The sequence below is a fragment of the Notolepis coatsorum genome, assembly GCF_963971535.1.
Source record: "Notolepis coatsorum genome assembly, chromosome: 4".
NCBI lineage: Eukaryota > Metazoa > Chordata > Actinopteri > Aulopiformes > Paralepididae > Notolepis > Notolepis coatsorum.
In genome coordinates this window covers 111,201,281-111,220,503 of record NC_140168.1, presented here as the reverse complement: position 1 = coordinate 111,220,503, position 19,223 = coordinate 111,201,281, and the positions used below count along the sequence as shown (strand labels likewise).

Below are 19,223 nucleotides of genomic sequence, written 5' to 3'. Positions count from 1 at the left end.
CCTGGCTGGCTGCCGCCTGGACCTCGACATTGATTTGGGCAGATATGATTAATGACACATGAAACTCGAGTCGCGAGTGAATAACTTAAACTGAATGAACAATTAGCAATTTCACACAAGTTAGAGGTATACTATCAAATCTGGCTGAAGAAGAACGAGGAAACGCATGAAACAAAGGAAACGTGTATACGCCATAAACCAATTGACGTTATTAAGTGACAGTTTATTCACATAACTTAACATTTCACACGTGATATGCAACACCATCGTTCAGTTTAATATGCATGATGCAGCTTTGGTATGACGGTTCTCTATAGTCTCTGTTCGTCTCTTCTGCCCAGGCTCGCGGGTGGAGCACATCGTCACTGCCTTGTGTTCTTCTTCTAACGGTCTGCAGAGAGGAGACACCGGGCATCGCGTGGCTGCAGAGAGGAGACAGCGGGCATCGCGTGGCTGCAGAGAGGAGACACCGGGCATCGCGTGGCTGCAGAGAGGAGACAGCGGGCATCGCGTGGCTGCAGAGAGGAGACACCGGGCATCGCGTGGCTGCAGAGAGGAGACAGCGGGCATCGCGTGGCTGCAGAGAGGAGACACTGGGCATCGAGTGGCCGACTCACCGCTGCAGTTTCACTTTCAAGGTGTTTTGAGGAAAATAATACACAAGTTGAAGCGAAATGGTGTGCGCACGTAAAGCGTCCATCTCTCCACTCCTTCAGCACCCTGGACAGCGCCTCTCTCCACTCCTTCAGCACCCTGGACAGCGCCTCTCTCCACTCCTTCAGCACCCTGGACAGCGCTTCTCTCCACTCCTTCAGCACCCTGGACAGCACCTCTCGCCACTCCTTCAGCACCCTGGACAGCACCTCTCTCCACTCCTTCAGCACCCTGGACAGCGCCTCTCTCCACTCCTTCAGCACCCTGGACAGCACCTCTCTCCACTCCTTCAACACCCTGGACAGCGCTTCTCTCCACTCCTTCAGCACCCTGGACAGCGCCTCTCTCCACTCCTTCAGCACCCTGGACAGCACCTCTCTCCACTCCTTCAACACCCTGGACAGTGCCTCTCTCCACTTCTTCAGCACCCTGGACAGCACCTCTCTCCACTTCTTCAGCACCCTGGACAGCGCCTCTCTCCACTCCTTCAGCACCCTGGACAGTGCCTCTCTCCACTCTTTCAGCACCCTGGACAGCGCTTCTCTCCACTTCTTCAGCACCCTGGACAGTGCTTCTCTCCACTTCTTCAGCACCCTGGACAGTGCCTCTCTCCACTTCTTCAGCACCCTGGACAGCGCCTCTCTCCACTCCTTCAGCACCCTGGACAGTGCCTCTCTCCACTTCTTCAGCACCCTGGACAGTGCCTCTCTCCACTTCTTCAGCACCCTGGACAGCACCTCTCTCCACTCCTTCAGCACCCTGGACAGCGCCTCTCTCCACTCCTTCAGCACCCTGGACAGCGCCTCTCTCCACTCCTTCAGCACCCTGGACAGTGCCTCTCTCCACTTCTTCAGCACCCTGGACAGTGCTCCTGGAACTTGGAGAAAGCGGCAGGTCTCGGATCGCTGCAGTTATTTGATCTAAAGTGGTGGGGAGCTCGAGGAGATACGAGCGACGGGTAAACATGGTGGATTTTAAATCCACGACATGCGCAGGTAACCCGAGACTAGTGGACAAGTGAGACATGGACTTTGCTGAAACCGTCTTTGCGTTGGTTATTGTTGTGGTCGCAATCGTCTCATTGTTGTCAAACTTATTGGTGCTGCTATGTTTTGTGCACAGCGCCGATATACGCCGGCAGGTACCCGGTATATTTACTATGAACTTGTCTTTCTGCAACATTCTTATTACCATTTTGAACATGCCTACGACGCTGGTGGGGATTATCAGAAACCAGCAGCCTTTTGGGGATTGCCTTTGCCACACAGTGAGCTTTCTAGAGACCTTCTTGACTGCGAACACCATGTTGAGCATGGCGGCGCTCAGCATCGACCGCTGGGTCGCCGTGGTCTTCCCGCTGAGCTACTCCAGTAAAATGCGCTACAAGGACGCCGTGATGATGGTCGCTTACTCGTGGCTGCACTCCCTCACCTTCTCTCTGGTAGCGCTCCTCTTCTCCTGGGTCGACTACAGCCACGTGTACGCGTCATGTACCTTGAAGCTACGCGAGGAGAACGACAGGATTAAGTTTGCCATTTTCACGGTCTTCTTTCACGCCACTAGTTTCGTGCTCTCCCTCCTGATCCTGTGCTTCACCTACTTGAAGGTGTTGCAAGTTGCAAGGTTTCATTGCAAGAGGATTGACATTATAACCATGCAGACTCTTTTCCTGCTAGTAGATATTCACCCCAGGTATATTTCACTCGATACAACGCATTCCTGTATTATTAACCCATTCGTGCATTCACTTTTTTTTTTCTTTTTTTTTTCTCGGTTTATATTGTACGCAGTTGGAAAATCGTATAATAGTCTCTTCATAGCTTTTCAGAACGGTGAAAAAGACTAAAATCTGTTGGTATTTCCAGTGTGAAACAGAGATGTTTGACGGAGCAAAAGAGGAGAAAGCAAAGAGCCACGAAAAAGATAAGCATCTTCATCGGCTCCTTCGTCCTCTGCTTCGCTCCGTATGTGATCACCAGGTGAGTGGGGGGGGGGGGGGGGGGGACATGTGGTTCTGTTGATCAACACCAGGTGAGTGGCGTGACGGACAGCAGAGGACATGTGGTTCTGTTGATCAACACCAGGTGAGTGGCGTGACGGACAGCAGAGGACATGTAGTTCTGTTGATCACCACCAGGTGAGTGGCGTGACGGACAGCAGAGGACATGTAGTTCTGTTGATCAACACCAGGTGAGTGGCGTGACGGACAGCAGAGGACATGTGGTTCTGTTGATCAACACCAGGTGAGTGGCGTGACGGACAGCAGAGGACATGTGGTTCTGTTGATCAACACCAGGTGAGTGGCGTGACGGACAGCAGAGGACATGTGGTTCTGTTGATCAACACCAGGTGAGTGGCGTGACGGACAGCAGAGGACATGTGGTTCTGTTGATCAACACCAGGTGAGTGGCGTGACGGACAGCAGAGGACATGTGGTTCTGTTGATCAACACCAGGTGAGTGGCGTGACGGACAGCAGAGGACATGTGGTTCTGTTGATCAACACCAGGTGAGTGGCGTGACGGACAGCAGAGGACATGTGGTTCTGTTGATCAACACCAGGTGAGTGGCGTGACGGACAGCAGAGGACATGTGGTTCTGTTGATCAACACCAGGTGAGTGGCGTGACGGAGAGCAGAGGACATGTGGTTCTGTTGATCAACACCAGGTGAGTGGCGTGACGGACAGCAGAGGACATGTGGTTCTGTTGATCAACACCAGGTGAGTGGCGTGACGGACAGCAGAGGACATGTGGTTCTGTTGATCAACACCAGGTGAGTGGCGTGACGGAGAGCAGAGGACATGTGGTTCTGTTGATCAACACCAGGTGAGTGGCGTGACGGACAGCAGAGGACATGTGGTTCTGTTGATCAACACCAGGTGAGTGGCGTGACGGACAGCAGGGCCCTATTCCCCGTACCTGGTTCAACTAAGGTATCTCTCGATACAAAAAGGGGGCAGAGGGTGGTCTGTATAGGGGGCAGGGGGTGGTCTGTATAGGGGGCAGGGGGTGGTCTGTATAGGGGGCAGGGGGTGGTCTGTATAGGGGGCAGAGGGTGGTCTGTATGGGGGGCAGAGGGGGGTCTGTATAGGGGGCAGAGGGTGGTCTGTATAGGGGGCAGAGGGTGGTCTGTATAGGGGGCAGAGGGGGGTCTGTATAGGGGGCAGAGGGTGGTCTGTATGGGGGGCAGAGGGTGGTCTGTATAGGGGGCAGAGGGTGGTCTGTATAGGGGGCAGAGGGTGGTCTGTATAGGGGGCAGAGGGGGGTCTGTATAGGGGGCAGAGGGTGGTCTGTATAGGGGGCAGAGGGTGTTCTGTATAGGGGGCAGAGGGTGGTCTGTATAGGGGGCAGAGGGTGGTCTGTATAGGGGGCAGAGGGTGGTCTGTATAGGGGGCAGAGGGGGGTCTGTATAGGGGGCAGAGGGTGGTCTGTATGGGGGGCAGGGGGTGGTCTGTATAGGGGGCAGAGGGTGGTCTGTATAGGGGGCAGAGGGTGGTCTGTATAGGGGGCAGAGGGTGGTCTGTATGGGGGGCAGACGGTCAGGATATGCTCTGTCTACCAGGGCCCCACTTTATCCAATGATGCTTTGAAGCGACCGACCCGCCCCGGTTCTTAACCCTTTCACGGCGACCGTCGGTTGTGTGATAGTAAAGGGTTAACCCTTTGGTAGTGCGGCAGTGAAAGGGTTAAACGGCCTCTTCCTGTCACAGAGACACAAAAACAACAAAATAACAGAACAGAACAGGCCCGGCTGTGACCCGCGTGTGGGTTGGTGCCGTCCGCTGTTTCAAGAAGCCACCGGTTGTATTGGACTCGTGGGAGAAACGCGAGCTCGGCGAAATAGACGAGGAGGGGGACGAGGGTGTGGTTAACCCTTTCACTGCCACATGACAGCCGGTTAACCCTTTCACTGTGACAATACAGAAGGTTGGCCCTTTACTATCACACAACCGACGGTGATGCTCCATCATTAGCATCATTAGCTCCGCAAATGCACAAATCACACAACCGTCGGTTGTGTGATAGTAAAGGGCTAACCTTCTGCCGTGTGGCAGTGAAAGGGTTCATTGCCTCTGGTCACCCACACACAGAGACCAGGAGCGAGGGGCCCTGCCCGGAGGTGTTACGTGTCCCTGAGCCACGGTGCCACAGACATGCACATTAGTCCGTGTGTGTATATATATATATATATAGGGGGCGATACTATGACATAATGACCAAAGTTGGCATTAACCCTTTCACCGCCGCACTACCAAAATGGTTAACCCTTTCACTGTGGCGACGCACAGAAGGTTCACCCGTCACACGACAGTATAGGTCAACCCTTCGACCGTCGGTTGTTGTGTGATGGTAAAAGGGTTAACCTTCTGTCGTGTGGCAGTGAAAGGGTTAAGGGAAAAGAGGAAGTGCTTCCGGGGTTGATCTGGAACGAGGTGTACGGCAGGTGTGGTGCGATGTCGGGGTCGACGGTCCATCAGCCTTATAGAGAGAGATGGAAAGGGAGGGGGCGAGAGAGAGACAAAGAGTGAGCGTGTGTGTGTGTGTGTGTGTGTGTGTGTGTGTGTGTGTGTGTGTGTGTGTGTGTGTGTGTGTGTGTGTGTGTGTGTGTGTGCGTGCGTGTGTGTGTGTGTGTGTGTGTGTGTGTGTGTGCGTGTGTGTGTGTGCGTGTGCGTGTGTGCGTGCGTGTGTGTGTGCGTGTGGAGGAAACCATTAAACAAGACATAGTGTGTATAAGCAATTGCCACAATCTCCTGAAACTCTACCTAGTGGAGGTCAGTCTGGTTGCCAGTGGGTCTTGGACTTCCTGACTGGCAGACCCCAGGTGGTGAGAGCAGGCAACTGCACCTCCTCATCCATCACCCTCAACATAGGGGCCCCCCAGGGCTGTGTTCTGAGTCCCCTCCTCTACTCCCTGTACACACACGACTGTGTGGCTCAGCGGAGTAGCAATACAATCGTCAAATTTGCTGACGACACAGTGGTGGTGGGCCTGATCTCTGCCAACGACGAGAGGGCCTACCTGGAAGAGGTCAAGGTCCTGGCGGGATGGTGCCAGGAAAACAGCCTCTCCCTGAACGTCAGCAAAACAAAGGAGATGATTGTGGACTTCAGGAGGTCGGGGGTCAAGGACTACAGCCCCCTCAGCATCGACGGGGCACCGGTTGAGAGAGTCAACAGCTTCAAGTACCTCGGAGCCTACATATCCGAGGACTTGACATGGACCACACACATTAACAGTGTGGTGAAGAAGGCACGACAACGCCTCTACTTCCTCAGGCGCCTAAGGAAGTTCCAAGTCAGCCAGAAGATCCTTAAGAACTTCTACTCATGTACAATAGAGAGCATCTTGACCGGCAACATCACCTCCTGGTTTGGGAATAGCACTGCAAAAGACCAAAGCAGACTACAAAGAGTGACACGTTCAGCCGAACGCACAATTGGAGGGGGGCTCCCCACCCTCCAGAACATTTACTACAAGCGTTGCAAGGGCAAGGCTAAGAGAATCATTAAAGACTCCAGTCACCCGAACAACTGCCTCTTCGAACTGCTGCGGTCAGGCAAGCGATACAGGAGTCTCAAGGCGAGCACAGAAAGACTCAGAAGTAGCTTCTATCCCCAGGCCATCAGGCTGCTAAACGAACAATGAATGAACACTACACAACAACAACCACCAAACGCACATAGCACACACATCCACACGCACACACTCACTTTAAACAAACACACTGTAGCACCCACTCCACACACTTTATAGCACACACCCACTTTAAACAAACACACTGTAGCACCCACTCCCCACACTTTATATTTATGGATGAAGGATTGCACTACAACTCGTACACCTTACTGTAAATTGTACCTAAAATTGTACCTCATCCCATTTCTGCTTTGCACTAGATAGTACTGTACATTAGTACACTGCATAGTATTGTGTATTGTATATTATATGGTAACTCAGAACATTGTACATATGTCTATACCGAACACTGTGACCTCATTTTCTTCTTCTAAATTCATGCTATATTATGTTATTATGTTATTTGATACTATCTTGTCTAGCACAGTCTCTGGAGCGTAACAGTAAGAAGCATTTTGTATGAAAGTATTCTGTACTTCTGTATGACAACTATTAAAGAACTTGAACTTGAACTTGACCTGCTGGGGTCAGGGGTGTGGATATTACAAGGAGTTATGCCTATATAGGGCATCACTACTAGCTTTAATTGGCATTTACTGGTGATTTTACTGATGGTCTAGCAATCCCAGCACTAATGATTCAATGTGCATCTTGTAACTCTGACCCCTGACCCCACCTGTTCTTTGCATTCTTGCTTTATTTTAGTGTAGCTCTGTTTGTATTGTAGATGATGTACATTTCTTTTAAATTCTGTTTTTAAAGGAACACGCCAACATTGTGGGGAATGCTCTTACCGTCTTCTCCAGAGTCAGACAAGAAGATGGATACCAATTTCCTCACTATGTGTTCAGTGGAAAGCTATACAGCTGCAAGCTAGCCTAGCTTAGCACAAATTAATGGAAGCGGATATGGACCACTAGCCCAGCTTAAAACTCTGGGAGAAAACTCTAGGCTTAGCTGGTCCATATGCGCTTCCATTAATTTGTGCTAAGCTAGGCTAGCTTGCAGCTGGATAGCTTTCTACTGAACGCACTGAGAGGAAATCAGTATCTATCTTCTCTCGGCTGACTCTAAGAGTATTTCCAATAATGTTGGCATGTCCCTTTAAGTATAGTACAACAAACAACAAACAAACAAACACATCAAAGAAAGACAGGACAGAAGAAAAACATTTTAAATAATGAAAAACTATCATGGTAGCATATATTGCACGGTGCAGTTCACTGTTACATAACATGACTTTTTAACTGCCTTAAGATAAGATAAGATATTCCTTTATTGATCCCCTTTCAGGCATCATAGCAGCATGGGGGAGGGGAGGTACAGGTAGTAAAAAAGCTGTGTAAACATAACAAATCAATAACAAAATAACAAATCGACACAGGGATTAACACACAAGTCAACAGGTACATTTGAGTTTTTAATTGTAATCGCTGTATTCTATGATACAGGTCATAGAATTATAGTACAGTGGAGAAGTAAAAATAAAAAATAGGCAGTGTAAACAATATAACAATAGAATTAACTCTGGACATGCGCATATGGGCAAGTAGGCAGTGTAAATAGGTCCAGGTGCAACGTGAGGGTATGTATGCCCTCTCAGTTATATTTGCTTTAAAATAAATATAGTTAGATTAGCTTAGATTAGATTGTACTTTATTGTCATTATATTTGCATACAACGAGATTTGGGACTCAAACTTAAGGTGCAGTAATAAAATCACTAAAAACCTAAAATACTATACAGAAATATTAAATACTATACAGAAACATAAAATACTATACAAGAAACATAAAATACTATACAAGAAACATAAAATACTATACAGAAACATAAAATACTATACAGAAACATAAAATACTATACAAGAAACATAAAATACTATACAGAAACATAAAATACTATACAATAAACATAGAATACTATACAGAAACATAAAATACTATACAGAAACATAAAATACTATACAGAAACATAAAATACTATACAGAAACATTAAATACTATACAAGAAACATAGAATACTATACAGACACATTAAATACTATACAAGAAACATAAAATACTATACAGAAACATTAAATACTATACAAGAAACATAGAATACTATACAAGAAACATAAACTACTATACAGAAACATTAAATACTATACAGAAACATTAAATACTATACAATAAGACAATGTTACAATACTGTACAATATACAAAATAACAACAATATACAAAATAACAATACACAGATAACAATCACAGTGTCAGACAGAGTTACAATATATATCTAATCTAATAACTAATACCTCCCCCTCCCTCCCCCTCCCTCCCCCAGGCTGGCCGAGCTGCTCCCCTCTGTGGGGATAGACCGCCGCTGGGGGATCCTCAGCAGGTGCCTGGTGTACAGCAAGGCCGCCTCGGACCCCTTCGCCTACTCCCTCCTGCGCCAGCAGTACAGGAAGGTCCTGGTGGCCGTCGCCAACAAGCTCCTCCGCAGAGACCCGTACCCCTCGACAGACCCGTACCCCTCGTCGGCCCCCAACAGCTCTCTGGACACAGAGAACAGAGACCCGTACCCCTCGACAGACCCGTACCCCTCGTCGGCCCCCAACAGCTCTCTGGACACAGAGAACAGAGACCCGTACCCCTCGACAGACCCGTACCCCTCGTCGGCCCCCAACAGCTCTCTGGACACAGAGAACAGAGACCCGTACCCCTCGACAGACCCGTACCCCTCGTCGGCCCCCAACAGCTCTCTGGACACAGAGAACAGAGACCCGTACCCCTCGACAGACCCGTACCCCTCGTCGGTCCCCAACAGCTCTCTGGACACAGAGAACGACTACTGTCTCCAGAGGATCAGCTGATGGCACCACAGCAGGGCCCTTCAAGTACAATAATAAACAAGATGGAAGCTAAGACATGAGATAAAGTGGTATAGCCTCTTGAAAGAGGGTGGGGGGGAGAGAGAGGGGGGAGAGAGAGAGAGAGAGAGAGAGAGAGAGAGAGAGAGAGAGAGAGAGAGAGAGAGAGAGAGAGAGAGAGAGAGAGAGAGAGAGAGAGAGAGAGAGAGAGAGAGAGAAAGAGGTGGATGAGAGGGAGCAATGGAGGGAACAGGGTATTGTTAGAAGAAACGGGAGCAGGGGGGGGGGGACTGATTGTCGGGGGGGGGGGGTTGGTGTGACGTGAGGGGGGGTGAGAGGAGGGAAAGGTGGTGGGCGGAGAAGAATGGGGAGACAGAGAAGAGGGGGAAGACAAATGGGTAGAGAAGGTGGGAGATGGGTAAGAAGGGAGGCGTGAGACAGAGAGAGGGTGAGACAGATAGAGGGTGAGACAGATAGAGGGTGAGCGGAGAGAGGGTGAGACAGAGAGAGGGTGAGCGGAGAGAGGGTGAGACAGAGAGAGGGTGAGACAGATAGAGGGTGAGCGGAGAGAGGGTGAGACAGAGAGAGGGTGAGACAGATAGAGGGTGAGACAGATAGAGGGTGAGCGGAGAGAGGGTGAGCAGAGAGAGGGTGAGCAGAGAGAGGGTGAGACAGATAGAGGGTGAGCGGAGAGAGGGTGAGACAGAGAGAGGGTGAGACAGAGAGAGGGTGAGCGGAGAGAGGGTGAGCGGAGAGAGGGTGAGACAGAGAGAGGGTGAGACAGAGAGAGGGTGAGACAGAGAGAGGGTGAGACAGAGAGAGGGTGAGACAGAGAGAGGGTGAGCGGAGAGAGGGTGAGACAGAGAGAGGGTGAGACAGAGAGAGGGTGAGACAGAGAGAGGGTGAGACAGAGAGAGGGTGAGACAGAGAGAGGGTGAGACAGAGAGAGGGTGAGACAGAGAGAGGGTGAGAGGATGAGACAGAGAGAGGGTGAGCGGAGAGAGGGTGAGCAGAGAGAGGGTGAGACAGAGAGAGGGTGAGAGGGTGAGACAGAGAGAGGGTGAGACAGAGAGAGGGTGAGCAGAGAGAGGGTGAGACAGAGAGAGGGTGAGACAGAGAGAGGGTGAGACAGAGAGAGGGTGAGAGGGTGAGACAGAGAGAGGGTGAGCGGAGAGAGGGTGAGCGGAGAGAGGGTGAGACAGAGAGAGGGTGAGCAGAGAGAGGGTGAGACAGAGAGAGGGTGAGCAGAGAGAGGGTGAGACAGAGAGAGGGTGAGACAGAGAGAGGGTGAGACAGAGAGAGGGTGAGAGGGTGAGACAGAGAGAGGGTGAGACAGAGAGAGGGTGAGAGGGTGAGACAGATAGAGGGTGAGACAGAGAGAGGGTGAGAGGGTGAGACAGATAGAGGGTGAGCGGAGAGAGGGTGAGCAGAGAGAGGGTGAGACAGAGAGAGGGTGAGACAGAGAGAGGGTGAGAGGGTGAGACAGATAGAGGGTGAGAGGGTGAGACAGAGAGAGGGTGAGACAGAGAGAGGGTGAGCAGAGAGAGGGTGAGACAGAGAGAGGGTGAGACAGAGAGAGGGTGAGACAGAGAGAGGGTGAGAGGGTGAGACAGAGAGAGGGTGAGCGGAGAGAGGGTGAGCGGAGAGAGGGTGAGACAGAGAGAGGGTGAGCAGAGAGAGGGTGAGACAGAGAGAGGGTGAGCAGAGAGAGGGTGAGACAGAGAGAGGGTGAGACAGAGAGAGGGTGATACAGAGAGAGGGTGAGAGGGTGAGACAGAGAGAGGGTGAGACAGAGAGAGGGTGAGAGGGTGAGACAGATAGAGGGTGAGACAGAGAGAGGGTGAGAGGGTGAGACAGATAGAGGGTGAGCGGAGAGAGGGTGAGCAGAGAGAGGGTGAGACAGAGAGAGGGTGAGACAGAGAGAGGGTGAGAGGGTGAGACAGATAGAGGGTGAGACAGAGAGAGGGTGAGAGGGTGAGACAGAGAGAGGGTGAGACAGAGAGAGGGTGAGACAGATAGAGGGTGAGCAGAGAGAGGGTGAGACAGAGAGAGGGTGAGAGGGTGAGACAGAGAGAGGGTGAGACAGATAGAGGGTGAGCGGAGAGAGGGTGAGACAGAGAGAGGGTGAGACAGAGAGAGGGTGAGACAGAGAGAGGGTGAGCGGAGAGAGGGTGAGACAGATAGAGGGTGAGCGGAGAGAGGGTGAGACAGAGAGAGGGTGAGACAGAGAGAGGGTGAGACAGAGAGAGGGTGAGACAGATAGAGGGTGAGACAGAGAGAGGGTGAGACAGAGAGAGGGTGAGACAGATAGAGGGTGAGCGGAGAGAGGGTGAGCAGAGAGAGGGTGAGCAGAGAGAGGGTGAGACAGAGAGAGGGTGAGACAGAGAGAGGGTGAGACAGAGAGAGGGTGAGAGGGTGAGACAGAGAGAGGGTGAGCGGAGAGAGGGTGAGAGGGTGAGCAGAGAGAGGGTGAGACAGAGAGAGGGTGAGAGGGTGAGACAGAGAGAGGGTGAGACAGATAGAGGGTGAGCGGAGAGAGGGTGAGACAGAGAGAGGGTGAGACAGAGAGAGGGTGAGACAGAGAGAGGGTGAGCGGAGAGAGGGTGAGACAGATAGAGGGTGAGACAGAGAGAGGGTGAGACAGAGAGAGGGTGAGACAGATAGAGGGTGAGACAGAGAGAGGGTGAGCGGAGAGAGGGTGAGACAGAGAGAGGGTGAGACAGAGAGAGGGTGAGACAGAGAGAGGGTGAGAGGGTGAGACAGAGAGAGGGTGAGACAGATAGAGGGTGAGCGGAAAGAGGGTGAGCGGAGAGAGGGTGAGACAGAGAGAGGGTGAGACAGAGAGAGGGTGAGACAGAGAGAGGGTGAGACAGAGAGAGGGTGAGACAGAGAGAGGGTGAGCAGAGAGAGGGTGAGACAGAGAGAGGGTGAGACAGAGAGAGGGTGAGACAGAGAGAGGGTGAGACAGAGAGAGGGTGAGAGGGTGAGACAGAGAGAGGGTGAGACAGATAGAGGGTGAGCGGAGAGAGGGTGAGCGGAGAGAGGGTGAGACAGAGAGAGGGTGAGACAGAGAGAGGGTGAGACAGAGAGAGGGTGAGACAGAGAGAGGGTGAGACAGAGAGAGGGTGAGAAGATAGAGGGTGAGACAGAGAGAGGGTGAGACAGAGAGAGGGTGAGACAGAGAGAGGGTGAGCAGAGAGAGGGTGAGACAGAGAGAGGGTGAGACAGAGAGAGGGTGAGACGATGGCTTCATATACTGCAAGGTACCCAGGTCTACACACACACACACACACACACACATGAATCCATGTTATTGAATAAGCCCTGGGCTCAGCTAAATCATAAAGTGGGGGGGGGTCTTACCACTGAGGAGACCCTGTGCCTCTCTTCACCTGGAGACATGTTTTATGTAGGTGGGCTCTCTCTGTACCTGCCAGCACCTTATAAAGGTGTCGGCTTAACCATATTTTACTAACATTTTATTACGAACAGGGCCATTTAATGAGGATAACGGAGGGTGAGGGGTGTCTGTCCATCAGACACACCAGTGCACTCCAATCACATCAGGATCATTAACTTTGATTGGATGGGATGTCGTCGTGGCAACTGGACATCACACATGTTCTATTCATCAACTGTGGGTTAGACTATGTTTGCAGTTGTTCACAATGTCATGTCAATCACTGTAATATCGATGCACTTTGTGTGAATCTCTCACAGCTACTAGTTACGTAAGATCCAAAGGCAAACATAATTCGTACCATGTTATTCAAGTGTGAGCTGTTACTGAATGTACTAAAGGTAGCCTATACGTTTGACTAAAAACACATTTGTATTGTATTTTTATTTTGCCAGGTGACTGAGGAAGACAGTTTCTATGGATATATTTACATGATGTTATATTATACTGTATTTTTCACTGTACAGGGAACAGGAATATGTATTTGTTTAGATAATTTACTTCAAAATGGAAGCAATGTGTGAGGTAGCATAAGAATGTTTTTGTGTTAAAAAGTGCTACCGTGTTTGTGCCAGATTTAAATACAGTATGTGACCGTTTGGCTGTTTAAAGGAACACGCCAACATTTTGTGAAATTAGCCTACCGTCTTCTCCAGAGAGAGACAAGAAGATAGATACCAGTTACCTCTCTGTGCGTTCAGTAGAAAGCTATCTGGCTGCACGTTAGCCTAGCTTAGCACAATGAATGGAAGCGGACAGTGCCAGTTAGCCTTTGGGAGAGGTGTTAGTTGGACAATGCCTAGGCTAACCGGCCATGTCCGCTTCCATTCATTGTGCTAAGCTAGGCTAACGTGCAGCCAGATAGCTTTCTACTGGTATCTATCTTCTTGTCTCTCTCTGGAGAAGACGGTAAGTTAATTTCCCCAAATGTTGGCGTGTTCCTTTAATACTGTTAGCAAGATACCGTAGCTGCTTTATCAGAAGCCAGTTCATGTGATGATGGAGGCACAATGTTTATTTCTCATCCTATAATCCACTTGCTGTCCTTTGGCTGTGATGAGCCGTTAGTGAAATATGTGCAATAAAAGCGGTCAATAAAAATACATTGGAAAATTACTTTTCATTGATCTGATTTCAGCTTTGTATCCATTTAACTGAATCTATATAATACTACTGTAATTCAAACTCTGAACTTTTTCTTTTGCTTACCGTCTTCTCCAGAGTCAGACAATAAGATAGATACCAATTTCAGAGGTGTTTTTGCCCAACAGCTAGGCTAGCTGGTCCATATTCACTTCAGCTCATTTGTGATAAGCTAGGCTAGCTTGCAGCAGAATAGCTTTCTACTGAATGCCAGTGGCGTCGCGTGGGTAAAATAACAGAGGATGCCAAAAAAAAATTATTAAACAATTTTTGATTAACATTTTTTATTAATATTTTTATTTTATTTAAAAATGTTTATATTTAAGCCAAGCAGTCATGTACAGTATGGCTCGGCGGCCAGTCAAACCAAGCAGTAAACATGTACAGTATGGCTCGGCTGCCAGTCAAACCAAGCAGTCAACATGTACAGTATGGCTCGGCGGCCAGTCAAACCAAGCAGTCAACATGTACAGTATGGCTCGGCGGCCAGTCAAACCAAGCAGTCACCATGTACAGTATGGCTCGGCGGCCAGTCAAACCAAGCAGTCACCATGTACAGTATGGCTCGGTGGCCAGTCAAACCAAGCAGTCACCTAGCCCCTTTCGTGACTGTGATGCACTGTAATCATAACAACTACTACCCTTTTTTTTGGTATGTATATTCCTGTAGTTTTGACCTAACCAGATTTATCATGACATGAGCGTTACTACTATGAACAAAACAAAGCCAAGAGAACAGTTTTGACTCAAATAAAGTGACTATATTTATTTTTCCAAATAAATATAATTTGAGTCAATCACAAAATTCACAATCCGTCAATGTCATTAACAATGTGTTTCCCTGAACAATGAGTGAACTAAAAACCAACAGGTATTGTGCTTTGTCAGCAGATCTCTGCAAACGACGAGAGGGCCTACCTGGCCCAGAGGTCAAGGTCCTGACGGGATGGTGCCAGGAGAACAGCCTCTCCCTGAACGTCAGCAAAACAAAGGAGATGATTGTGGACTTCAGGAGGTCGGGGGTCAAGGACTACAGCCCCCTCAGCATCGACGGGGCACCGGTTGAGAGAGTGAACAGCTTTAAGTACCTCGGAGCCCACATATCCGAGGACTTGACATGGACCACACACATTGACAGTGTTGTGAAGAAGGCACGACAACGCCTCTACTTCCTCAGGCGCCTAAGGAAGTTCCAAGTCAGTCAGAAGATCCTTAAGAACTTCTACTCATGTACAATAGAGAGCATACTGACTGGCAACATCACCTCCTGGTTTGGGAATAGCACTGCACAAGACTGAAGCAGACTACAAAGAGTGACACGTTCAGCCGAACGCACAATTGGAGGGGGGCTCCCCACCCTCCAGAACATTTACAACAAGCGGTGCAGGGGTAAGGCTAAGAGAATCTTCAAGGACTCCAGCCACCCGAACAACTGCCTCTTTGAACTGCTGCGGTCAGGCAAGCGATACCGGAGTCTCAAGGCCAGCACAGAAAGACTCAGAAGAAGCTTCTATCCCCAGGCCATCAGGCTGCTCAACGAACAATAAACACTATACAACAACCATCAAATGCACACAGCACACACATCCACACACTCACTTTAAACAAACAAACACACTGCAGCACCCACTCTCCACACTTTAGATCACCTAAACACACTTTATATTTATATTTATTGATAAAGGATTTGCACTACAACTCGTACACCTTACTGTAAATTGTACCTAAATTGTACCTCATCCCATCTCTGCTTTGCACTATATAGTATTGTATATTAGTACACTGCATAGTATATTGTATATTATATGGTAACTCACATTTACATTTAGTCATTTAGCTGACGCTTTTATCCAAAGCGACTTACAAGTTCTGTGCGACAAGACAGCAAGAAGGGTATAACTATCAGCTGAGTAACAATGTTCATCAAAGTGTTGCGTGTTACAGTGTAGGTTAGTTTATTAGGACAACTCAGTTACGTCTATTCTGCATCGAACATTGTACATATGTCTATACTGAACACTGTGACCTCATTTTTTACTTCTAATTTACATGCTATACTATGTTATTTCATACTTATCTTGTCTAGCACAGTCTCTGGAGCGTAACAGTAAGAAGCATTTTGTATAAAAGTATTCTGTACTTCTGTATCCAACTATTAAAGAAACTTGAGAAACTTGAGATAAAACATTTGACGCTATAGGAGAGGAGACTGTTGTGGTCTTGGTCCATGAAACAACTATTACTTGGCCTTTATAGGACAGCACGCCTCAAAAAGAATTAAATAAACCAAACAAACATCACAGGTCCAAATGTCCGTGGTGAAACTTACGTGCTGTGATTGCTGGCTGCTTTGTCACTATGAATTGAAAATGGGGGACCCTGATGTAAACAATGAATGAATGAATGAAAACTTTATTTAACAGATTGCAGAATGGGTACAATACAGTACGGCTCAATACACACAATTGTATAAGGGGATGCAGACCAGAGAAAGACGTTTGTCTTGTTTACATCAGGGTCCCCCATTTTCAATTCATAGTGACATTTATGACATACAAGACATACATGACATCATGACATTTATGGCATAGGGACAAATACATGACATACAGGTATTTAGTACTGTTACATTTGTGACATATACGATATTCAAATATACAGTACTGTTACCCATAGATCCTGACAGAGTATATACATATGATGGGGAGGGGACTGTACATTAGGAGGGGGTGGGTGGATGATGGGGAGGGGACTGTACATTAGGAGGGGGTGGGTGGGTGGGAGAGAAATATACATGCGGTGGGGAGGGGACTGTCTATTAGACAAACGTCTAGACAAACAAGACAAGACAAACGTCTTTCTCTGGTCTGCATCCCCTTAACAATTGTGTGTATTGAGCCATACTGTATTGTACCCATTCTGCAATCTGTTAAATAAAGTTTTCATTCATTTATTCATTCATTCATTCACATGTCTGGCGCGCCCAGCCATCACAGCGCTCCTACTGTAAAATGCAGAAGCAGCCATTTTAGCAAAGGCTAGCTCAGCCTCAGTTTTACTCATTTATAAAAATGATTTAAAATGTTTATTAGCAACACCGAGCTTTCAAACCCTGCCGCATGTGTGTGTGAAACCCTAATGGAACGCTGGGTTACGTACCTTTGACATTTATATCTGATATATTTTGGACCCACCGCTAGCTTTTAAGCAGTGCTTGATGGTGCACATTAACCTGGCTACTACGGAAGAATAAGTGACTGTGAGCCCCTGGCTTGCATTGCAGTCATGAAAGGGGCTACAAGCTAGCCTAATAACGTTAGTTAGAAACCAAGCTAGCCTATGTCAGGCTGCTCAGTGCTTACCTGCAGGGTGCGATCCACGGGGGAGCTGGGGCAGCCATGGCTCCCTTAGATCAGACATCAGCTCCCCTGAAAACATGATTTGTGATTTTTTGGGGGGTCTCTAAATTACTGAAAATAAATGCTACTTTTGCCATGCATTTCTAATTTTTCTGTAATTTTCTGTATCATCATCGTGTATAATAATAAACGTATGCTATTTTGGATGTATGATTAATGATTTGCGCACTAATTCACACACGTATTATGGCAACATGCATGCTATTCTTGCAATTACCATTCGGAGTGCGGCGGCGCTGCAGCCTGCACGCACGGCACAAATCAAACTTGACCCACGTTGTAACCTGTGACTTGTTGACTTGCTGCTGGTGCTGCTGCGGTGGGGACTATCTCTGACAACGCCCGGTGACCGTGCCGGCGCCTGCTGCGGTCGTATCAGAACAGGAGTCTGAGAGATAATCACGAGATACTGTAGACAGTGTTGGATCTATCATCTATCTAACTAAATGGATACTTTTTTTTTATCATGGAATGTGCTGTGCAGACGGCCGGACCACAACTACATCAACAAGTGAGTTGTCTATTATGTGTTCTGTAGTTACTGAAACTGATTGAATATATGACAAGAGGTTTATCAAGAGGTTTATTTGTCACATACATACACAACACAAGGCCTACTAAAGGCTACAGTAACGTCTGCGATCACAGTCCGACTCCTCCCTGCTATTGCCAAAGTGGACTGCGAGGCTAAAAGTTCCCAGCTTCATCTCATTGAGATACCGCGAGGCCAAGACGTTTGGTCACGTTTGCTTTTTTTTTTTATCCACTTTTTCTCCCATTTTTCTATATTTTCTCCCATCCCAATTTCGTATCATCCAATTCAACCCTCCCCTGTCACGAACGCTGTTTCTTGCCTCCCACAAGCCGGCTGCAATGTGGACTAAGTCATACATAGCACAAGTCCCCTCCGGTACTTGAGGTAACAGCAGTCGCATCTTTTCACCTGCGCAGCTCGATCTCTCAGTGTCGAGGAGTAACGCGTGGGAGGCTCACGCTGCCCCCGACACTTCCTGATTCTACTGCGCAGGCGCACCAACCGACTTGTAGGAGTCGCTTGTTCACAACGTTCGATCCCCACCCTTCAGTTTCCCTCCCCGTAATACGGCCAATGTGTATTACTGCGGACGACCAGCTAAACTGAAAACAATGTGGAGAGCTGGATTCGAACACGCGAATCCTAGCGTCTCCACACTGGTGGCGAGTGCCTTGTCCACTACACCACCTAGCCGCCCCCTGGTCACGTTTGCTTTTAATGTGATTTGATTGGCCACTATGGCCAGACGCGAAATTAGCATATATTCCCCTACCTAGAGAACCAAGCTGGGGGCGTGTTAAGGAGCTAAGCCCAATCCAACTTGAATCTTATTGGCTAATAATGAGGTAATAGGATGAATAAACAAAAAGAAAGGGGCCGGGCGTCCTACTCCTAACCTCGTTCACAGCTTTATCTCGTGAGCCTCCAGGCTGGCTGCCTCAGTCAGTGACAAAGTGTTAGAGAGAGTGGGCGCAGTTTTGCTCGTTCGGTTAATTTCTCCAGGAGGTAGAAAATTATTATAACACAGAGATGAAAAATAATGTTTTTTTGTATTATTGTAAACTATAATAATAATAATAATAATAATAATACTTCGTTTTATATAGCACCTTTCAGAGGACCCAAGGTCGCTTTACATAAGGGGGGGGGGGGGGGGGGGAGGTAACAAATTAACAAACATAGTGGACAGACACAACATATACATATAAAGTGAGAAAGTTAGTGGTTGAAGGCCAGGTTGAAGAGGTGGGTTTTGAGCAGTTTTTTAAATGAGTCCAGAGTTGGGGCGGTGCGGAGTTCTGCGGGTGGGAGCTGCCACACTGAAAGCTCTGTATAATAAAAAAAAAATAAAAAATTTAAACAATTTAAATTTAAATTCTTTTTGGGGGGGGGGAAGCTTGGCTTCCCTTGGCTCCCATGAATATTCGCCACTAATGCACAGAGAGGCAATTGGTATCTATCTTCTCGCCTGACTCTGGATAAGACAGCAAGCGCATTTCCCATAATGTTGGCGTGTTCC

The 19,223-nt window shown here is 48.4% G+C and overlaps 1 protein-coding gene across 2 annotated transcripts; it reads left to right on the top strand.

Moving 5' to 3' along the window:
* Positions 1-1,678: 1,678 nt before the first annotated feature.
* On the top strand, positions 1,679-9,150 carry gpr78b (G protein-coupled receptor 78b; the record flags this gene model as incomplete). Of its 2 annotated transcripts, none has more annotated exons than XM_084312352.1 (4): positions 1,679-2,346; positions 2,520-2,633; positions 8,619-8,786; positions 9,057-9,150. In XM_084312352.1, 4 exons carry the CDS (start codon positions 1,679-1,681, stop codon positions 9,148-9,150), a joined length of 1,044 nt encoding a protein of 347 aa, XP_084168478.1. The 2 variants fall into 2 exon arrangements, with proteins under 2 accessions (XP_084168478.1, XP_084168479.1); XM_084312353.1 differs by having other exon boundaries at positions 8,619-8,804; positions 9,105-9,150.
* Positions 9,151-19,223: the final 10,073 nt, after the last annotated feature.